The sequence below is a fragment of the Mustelus asterias genome, chromosome 25 (genome assembly GCF_964213995.1).
Source record: "Mustelus asterias chromosome 25, sMusAst1.hap1.1, whole genome shotgun sequence".
In the NCBI taxonomy this organism is placed as follows: Eukaryota; Metazoa; Chordata; class Chondrichthyes; order Carcharhiniformes; family Triakidae; genus Mustelus; species Mustelus asterias.
The window spans coordinates 11,279,873-11,288,804 of record NC_135825.1 but is presented as its reverse complement, the minus strand read 5'-3'; the positions used below and the strand labels follow the sequence as shown (position 1 = coordinate 11,288,804).

At 44.5% G+C, this 8,932-nt stretch overlaps 1 protein-coding gene and 1 non-coding gene across 34 annotated transcripts in view; one reads left to right on the top strand and one right to left on the bottom strand.

The window, feature by feature from the left end:
* Nucleotides 1-1,147: 1,147 nt before the first annotated feature.
* Nucleotides 1,148-1,220, bottom strand: trnak-uuu (transfer RNA lysine (anticodon UUU)). Its single transcript has one exon. It is a non-coding gene; the product is annotated as a tRNA-Lys (tRNA).
* A 346-nt stretch (nucleotides 1,221-1,566) lies between these two features.
* zc3h11a (zinc finger CCCH-type containing 11A) overlaps nucleotides 1,567-8,932 on the top strand; it is a 34,473-nt gene continuing 27,107 nt past the window's right edge. For 6 of the 33 annotated variants that reach the window (XM_078242101.1, XM_078242103.1, XM_078242099.1 and 3 more), the window contains exons 1-4: nucleotides 1,945-5,428; nucleotides 7,175-7,377; nucleotides 7,954-8,073; nucleotides 8,386-8,509. In XM_078242101.1, coding sequence (XP_078098227.1) covers nucleotides 7,324-7,377; nucleotides 7,954-8,073; nucleotides 8,386-8,509 — 298 coding nt within the window. In that variant the 5' untranslated portion in view covers nucleotides 1,945-5,428; nucleotides 7,175-7,323. The other 27 variants (XM_078242106.1, XM_078242094.1, XM_078242079.1 and 24 more) reach the window with 14 other exon arrangements.

Sequence of the window (8,932 nt, the reverse complement as noted above, 5' to 3'; positions counted from 1 at the left end):
AGGAACTACTTCACGCAGAGGGTGTTGAATTTGTGGAACTCGCTGCCCCATAGCACGATGGAATCTGAATCATTGAATGGTTTCAAGAAGGAGATAGATATATTTCTGATAAAAACAAGAAGGCTTAAAGGGACATGGAGAATTGGTAAGGAACTAGATTTGAGACCAGAGAGAGATCAGCCATGATGTGATTGAATGGCGGAGCAGGCTCAGAGGGCTGAATTTGCCTACTTCTGTTCCTAATTCCTATGTTCCTATTTTCCATGGCTAATTCTATCGAACCTACACGTCTTGGGAACACTAAGGGGCAATTTAGCACAGCCAACCTACCTAGCCTGCACATCTTGGACACTAAGGGGCAATTTAGCAGGGCCAATCTACCCAAAATACACATCTTGGACACTAGGGGCAATTTAGCATGGCCATTCTACCTTACCTACACATCTTTGGCCACGAAGGGATAATTTAGCACAGCCATACACCTAACCTGAACATCCTGGGACACTAAGGGACAATTTAGCATGGCCAATCTACCTAACCTGCATATCTTGGGACACTAAGGGACAATTTAGCATGGCCAATCCACCTAACCTACACATCTTTGGACACTGAGGGGAAATTTACCATGGCCAATCCACCTAATTTACCTAACCTGCGCGTCTATGGACACTAAGGGACAATTTAGCACGATCAATCCACCCAACCCGCACATAGAATCGTAGAATCCTTACAGTGCAGAAGGAGACCATTCGGCCCATCGGGCCGAAAACAATCCCACCCAGGCCCTATCCCCGTAACCCCACGTATTTACCCCGCTAATCACCCTAACCTACGCACTTTGGGGCACTAAGGGGCAATAATTTAGCATGGGACTTCAGTAGCACATTATTGGCTGTAAGGTTCTCCGGTCATGAAAGGTGCCGCCAGGTAAATAAATGCAAGCCTGTCTTCAACCAAATGAAGTGCATGCAACCTGGGCTGTGGATTAGATGTGGAAATATGAAGTTAACTGAATTTAAACAATTATTGATGAATATTAATTTGGAATAAATTATTGTATCAATGCAGTGCTGTTTTGAGAAGTTCCACATTTGCAACTAGTCTTCAATAAATTCAATTCAATGGGGTGAAGGAAAAAAAAAGTGAACGCCCGAACAGGGACTTGAACCCTGGACCCTCAGATTAAAAGTCTGATGCTCTACCGACTGAGCTATCCGGGCCCTGAGAAAGGAGGCGCCCACTGGCTATTAGAGGCTATAACACGACATGGTTGTTTTTATATGGGTGATTTGTGTGAGAAGTTCCAAACCACCAAAACTACAGGGTGTCAAAAGAACTAAATTCTAATTTTAACCAAATATCGAAAGTACCAAATATTATTATTGCACCGTTAAAATAAAATTCTGTCGGTAAGCTCCCTGTGACAATTCGAGCGTTGCCATGTTTGTTGCTGGCAAGTAAGTGCACGGAGCAGCGCCGCTGGACGCCATGTTTGTTGCTGGCGCGCACACAAGGAGGACATCCGGCGGACGCCATCTTTCCTGCTGGCAGGCACGACCCACCCGCATCCGGCAGGCGCCATGTTTATTGCTGGCGGCCCGGCGGCAGGTGGCGGCATCGCGGCGATTCGGTCGACGAAAGGTTTGACTAGCCGCCCCGATTGCCGGCTCTAAAACCCGCTCTCGGTACTGGTTTTACCGTTATTGCATCGTTAAAAGGGCAGTGAGGTGCGAGCGCGTAGGGCGGCGCAAGGTCGGGGTTTAAGACGTCCTTTTAGTTTGAGCGGAATGGAGGAGCGGGTAGGCCGCGGGCGGTCGGAGAGAAGCCTCGGACTCGCCTGAAGCGGTTACCCGGAGCAGGGGGCCACCTGAGCCGGCTCAGACAAGAGAGAGGGGGAAGGCCGTTGTGCTGCAGAAATTAGGGGTAATATTTAACCAGAGGATCTTCAATCTCTTTTAAAATCATATTAAAGTGATTGTTTATCATTTCTGTCTGCAGCATCAGGTGGTTTTTTTTGGGGGGGAGGGGGAATTTTAAATCAACTATTTGTTTTTTTTTAAAACCCCACAACATGAGCCTGATGGGACCAGGAGGTCCACCTTGACTCGGACCTGACGTGGCATCCATGCCCTTTTTGGGTATTAATCCTGGGTCATGTTGACAGCCACTGTTTATAAATGTCCAGCCTGGCTGCTGGCTCTTTGGTAGCTGACAGGAGTTTCATAGAATCCCTACAGTACAGAAGGAGGCCATTCGACCCATTTGAGTCTGTACCGACAACAATCCCACCCAGGCCCCATCCCCGTAACCCCGCATATTTACCCTGTTAATCCCTGTGACAGTAAAGGGCAATTTAACATGGCCAGTCCGCCTAACCCACACATCTTTGGAGTGTGGGAGGAAACCGGAGTGCCGGTGGAAACCCACACAGACACGGGGAGAATGTGCAAATTCCACCCACACAGTCACCCGGGTGCAATTCTGGCCTTGGGAGCTCACAGATGCTCATTTTGTGGCCACTTCCTCAATGGGAGGTTCCCCCTTCATGGTCACACTTGAGATGTTTCTGCCTTTGGAATTCCTCGCTGGGATAACCTGACTCCCTTTTGCCAAAGAGCTGCTGTGGAAAAGGTGGATCTGCAAAATAAAGCAACCCTGCCCTTTTTTTGAGAAATGAGTTGTTGGGAGCCAAAGAGAATTGACCCAGTGTTTTGGCCCATATTATTAACAAAATGGACACGTTCTGGACTACCTAATATTTTTTGCTGCCCGATGGAGACCCACTTGGTGGTGTTCCTGTTCTGAATTGTGCAGTATAATATGGAAGGCAACCTTTCTTATTGCTGACACTTCAATTGGCTCCAATGAGACTCTCCTTTTCTTCACAATCCTGCCAAGTGAGATTGCATGGCAGAGAACATGCAGCGAGTGTATCATGATCTAGCTGTTGGGTAAAAGTAAATGGAGCAAGCTCAAGTAATTTGGGGTGGGATGACAAATCTTGATACTTCATCTGTTTGAGTTAAACAGAGTTGGTTGCAATGCCACACATTCCGAATGCCTTATTTGAAATTTATGCCACTAATTATTTTTCTCAAGACCTATGTTGAGTGCCAACTAAATTTGTTTCTGTTGAAGAGGAATTCTTAACCAGAATACTCAGATCAGAATTCCCTTTGATTACTTGTCCCTTTTTTTAATGGAAGCTCAGTACTTGACTGGAAAAAGTATGTTCCCCTCTTGGTTGACATTATAGAGCTACATGGATGAGATGACACAGTTTTCAAGTTGAGAGAATACTTAATTGGCACTGGAGAAACATCTTCTCATTGCGTTTTACTAATTTTTGTCCCCCCTGCTCCTCCCCAAGCTACGTTTAGGATTTGCATGATTGTCTGCAGAAAACAGGGCAACATCAGCCTTGATTTGTGATTTAAAAACCCTTTCTCTGTGTCATCCCAATCTGTTAATATATAACCTTGTCTGTAGGACTCTGCAAACTGCGTGTAAAAAGCTTTAACACAAAATTGCACAAAACTAAACGAAAAGTAAAACGCAATGGGCAGTTGATGAACTTAATTGCCAGTGAACAGTAGAGGAGCATTGTGCCTCTTATGCCTGTGACTTCCAAAATTGATGTTTTACTGATTCTGATCAAAATAGTACACCTGCACTCATGCCCAATCCTCAATCTGGTAATAGACCTGGGAGAATCTCTGCATTGGAGCTATTCTTGTGGGAACCACAATATGAGCGTGGTCTATTTTCAGAATGTCAAGTCATTAACCAGGTGATGCATCTTTTGTAAATATATCTTGTCTTCAGATGGAGACCCGGGACACCAATCTCTCCGTTTGCAATCATCCCCAAAAGTCAAAGTAATGCATTGAGTAAAGCACTTTGAGACTTCTCAGTGCAATGAGTTGCTGCGTAACTTTGGTTGATTTGTGCCAATGTCCCAGGCCTGTCATTTCTGTGCCCCGGTACATAGATGTCATGACTGATCAGCTTTCAGCACTCAAATCACCCTTTAACGCAACATTTCCTGAGGTGAACAACGTGTTGATGCAATTGAAAGTTTTTTTTTGTTCTTGTCAATGGGTGCAACTACAATCAGCAGAATTCGTAACCCAATCATTTGGCACAACTTAACCAAATCCCTCTCTTTGGACCCAGCACAATTTGGTTTGAATTCCAGCTTGGAGTCATAGTCCAGTGTTCCTTCTGAATGCAATGTTAGTAACTCCTAATTTTCGATTTGGTTTTGCTTTGTTTGTTGTGTTTGAAAACTAACTGGTTGTAGCTAACTCTGGGTATTAGCAGTGGAAGTATTGAAGCTTCCAAATGTCAAAGCTGCAGTATCTCCTTTTGCATATCATGTGTTTCTCTATCCACTGCTCTGTTGATTGTGAGCTGAGGTCACTGGGGAGAATATTTGATTCTATTATCAAGTGGAACCCAATGTTCTACTCTGTTGTCTGCCAAAAATGAACGCAGCTACATTCCTGCAGAAGTGGTGCTATGCCCAGAGACCTGTACTGTCTTCACTTGAAAGCTGCAGCGACTTCTCATCAAGTCAGGCTTCCCACTGCATTCTGATGGACATCTTGGGTATACCGAACAAGGTAGAGGAGTTCTCTCTGAGTAAGCTCCTCTAAGTTCTAATTCTCTCCAAGATGGCAAGCCTGTGGGCACTGAATCCTGGCCAAATATTTGCGGTGCCTGTTTTGATTGAGCCCAGCGCTCACGTTACCTGGCACTGCTTGGGATTACCAACCTTTGATCACATTTCAGAGGAGTTGTCCAGACGGTGGTGGTATATACCCCTACTGCAGGGCGTGTTAAACCGAATCTGTTTGCAAATCGGGATACTCCAGTGAAAATCCAAAATGTATCTGAGGGTTGGGTGTCAAAGCATGCCGGGGATGCTGCTTACAAATTTGGGGAGGTTGTTTGTGCTTTTCTCCAATAGGTGCAGATGTCCTGGAGAAGCAGAGTTGGACCCGTGTGTTTTTTAAAATTAATTAAGTTAGCCATTTGTCGTCACACAAAAAAAAAAATCCGTAATCCAAGGCCAGTCAAGGCTGCGGAATCTCTTGGAAGATTTTAAAAAGAATGGGATATTTCCCATCGGCTGTAAGTGTAGCAGCAACCTGGCTACATGATTATGAACTTTATCGGCGGAGTTGATTTTTAATCCCTGGCTTCCTGCAGTTCAACAGAGCAGAAGATGGACTCATTCTAGCACCCTCAAGTAGAGTATTTCTAAGGCACTTTGTGCATGCAGATCGCAAACATTTCTACCCAGTGTGAAGATGGAGGTGATACTGAGCCATTTATAATTGACGGATTCAGTGTTGGTTTTGCCTGCGGGGACACGTTAGCTGGAAGCCTGAAGAAGAGCACCCATATTGCTGACCATTCGAAGGTACATCTCACTGCTCCCTTCTAATAGGGTAACTGTTTCACTAGTGAAGCGCAGTAAGCACATGCTGGCTTTTATTCACGGTGGCACAGTGGTTAGCACTGCTGCCTCACAGCTCCAGGGACACAGGTTCGATTCCCGGCTTAGGTCACCGTCTGTGCGGAGTCTGCACGTTCTCCCTGTGCCTCCGGGTGCTCTGGGTTTCCTCCCACAGTTTGAAAGACGTGCTGGTTAGGTGCATTGGCCATGCTGAATTCTTCCTCAGTGTATCTGAGCAGGCGCCGGAGTGTGGCGACTAGGGGATTTTCACAGTAAAGTCATTGCAGTGTTAATGTAAGCCCACTTATGACACTAATATAAATAAATAAAAATAATGTCTATTAAAGGCACCCTCCCAAGGGTGGCACAGTGGTTAGCACTGCTGCCTCACAGCGCCAGGGACCCGGGTTCGATTCCTGGCTAGGGTCACTGTCTGTTGGATTTGTACATTCTTCCCAAGTCTGCATGGGTTTCCTCTGGGTGCTCCACACACACACACACACACACACACACACACACACACACACACACACACAGTCCAAAGACATGCAGGTTAGGTGAATTGGTCATGCTAAATTCCTCCTCCGTGTACCTGATCAGGCGCTGGAGGGTGGTGACTAGGGGATTTTCACAGTAACTTCATTGCAGTGTTAATGTAAGCCTAATTGTAATTAATAAATAAAAGTAGTCACTTTGTTATTGGTTCACGTTATTCAAATAGCTACTCAACCCAAGTGTTGGCGTATCCTTGCAGTAAGTGATTTGGGCTGGTGGTTGAGATTAATTCACAATGGGAATTTGGAGCTGGTACCTTTGTGCCTGTTTTCCACTGAGGCATTTAACCATCACATTTGAAATGCTGCATGTAAAATACTAATCCACGTGTTACATTCCTATTCTACTCCTCCTACTCTAAGGCACATTAAATACATTTTTCTTCAGTTAGGCTTCCTGAATATTCTGCATTTTCATAGAAATCATAGAAACCCTACAGTGCAGAAGGAGGCCATTCGGCCCATCGAGTCTGCACCGACCACAATCCCACCCAGGCCCTACCCCCCACATATTTACCCGCTAATCCCTCTAACCTACGCATCTCAGGGGCAATTTTAACCTGGCCAATCAACCTAACCACATCTTTGGACTGTGGGAGGAAACCGGAGCACCCGGAGGAAACCCACGCAAACACAAGGAGAATGTGCAAACTCCACACAGACAGTGACCCGAGCCGGGAATCGAACCCGGGACCCTGGAGCTGTGAAGCACCAGTGCTAACCACTGTGCTACCATTGCCGTGTTGTAGTTTAAAATCGTGTTGCGATTTTTAAATCTTTTATTGTGAGATGCCACTTGATTTTTTTTTCTCTCTCAACGTATAACAGTTCAAAGTCCTGCTGAGGATTCCTCCATCCATCTTGTAAGAGCCTGGGGTTTTGATTCTGTTGTTTCCCTCTGAGCTCCTGTTTAAAACACACCATGTATTTTTTTGCAGCAAGACAAAGTGTCTTCAGAAAGAAAATGGATGCAAACTTGCATGGGGTTGGCTCGGATGACCCGACCCTTTTGCCAAATTCCTTTTAGTATCCCGTCGCACTTGATCTTGGGTTACTTTATTGAAGAAGTTAGTGCAACTTGAACACTATTTGTAACTACGTATAACGGCATTGTGCAATTCACTCACTTTGCAATCTTGTTTTTCTTTTGGTTCAGACAAAGAGTGAAGAAGGTTGCAGAAGATTAGCGTCTTGTCATCTCGCCTAGACAGAGTATCTTGGTCTGCGACTCAACAGATAAGAGTGTGGACAAAGTAACAGTGAAAAGTCTTTGCTTGATTTTGGAGGAGCTGTTATACTCCAGCCATGACTCAACAAGGAGACGATTGCTACTTTTATTTTTATTCTACGTGTGCCAAGGTTGGTATGCAGTATTTTGAGTGAATTTTCAGGAATTAGCAGACCATTTTCAATGAGATATACCAGAAGAAAGCTGAAAGAATCTATTGTTCCAATCAGGTCAGTCCAAAACTCTGTTTTGGTATCTTTCTCAAATAGCAACCTTCCAATTGGCTGGTAGTCTGACCATTGACTATTTACCGTAATCTACTGAATAAATTGAACACACGCATTATGGTTATGAGCATGGTCGCATGTTTATCTCCAAGAATTGGACGTCAGTAATACAGAATATTTTCTGATGAACTTCAGAATGACCCAGAGCAGAGTTTTGTTTAAACAGATGGTGCCACAAAAATATATTTGACCTAATTTTACTGCTGCACGCAACAGCAACTTCATAGAATTTTTTTTTTCTGTTTGAGTGCTATTAAGAAAGTGTACTGACAGCCTATTCTTCATTGATATCTTGTTATATAGCTGTACCTGTATTGTTAGTATCAGTGAAACAGGGAGTATTAGCTCAGCTTGCTTGTATTAAGTAAAGATGAGGCCCAGGAATGGTTTTTATGTGTTAAATTTATTTTTGATTTACAGGGAGACAACTGCCTTTTTCGTCATTGTGAAGCAGCCCTTGGCAGTGAGACCATCTGTACCTTATGGCAGGAAGGTCGTTGCTTTCGGCAGGTCTGCAAGTTCCGTCACATGGAGATTGATGTAAGTGGTCAGTTGAGAAGCTTCCGTCAAGACATATAGATTATAGGTTCTGTGCACCTATAGAAATACTTTTCCGAGCACCCGTACAGATTTAAAACGTGTGTGCATGTGTTCACCGTAATACTCCTGGTGTTTCGATTTGTACAATTTTACTCCTATTGAACTTTCTTGTCTTGTTTCTCTGAAGATGTACACCGTCAGCTGTGCTGTTTAGACTGTTGTCAGCATGTGATTTGTACTAAGATTGTGTGTGATGTCCCCGTACTGTGCAGAGTAGAGTAAAAGATGGTGTCTATTTTCTTTTCCCTGTAGAAGAGGCGGAGTGAAATTCCCTGCTACTGGGAGAAGCAACCCACTGGTTGTACAAAGTTGAACTGTGCTTTCCGCCACAGCATGCCTCGCTTCATCGAAGGAGTCTTCTTCCCTGCTACAAAAGGTACGTGCGTCTGGATTGTTCCTTTCTGACGTGTTTCCCATGTTTGATTAGAAATCAGGTCCTTTTGTGCTGGTCACTCTTTTTATAAGGGCTTCTTCATGCAATTGACACACGTACGGTAGCAGAATATGAAGACGGGTGTCAGGAAACCCTTGCGTTTTACAGGCTAAGAAACGCATCAAATCTTTGTGTTCCACTAGTGTGGGTGACCTTGAGGATGGTAACCTTGAGAATTTATGCTGCAAGCTGTTTTTTTAAAATATTTGATGTTGTGAGCTGCCATTGTACAGCTTCCTTGTGAAGCTGCAAATGGGGTTCATTTGGTGAGTTGTGTGACAGAATCACTTGAGTTATGGAAGTGACCCTCAACAGAAACTTGCATTCGAGGTCAGAAATGTAATCTCTTCCACCAGCCTCCAGTAT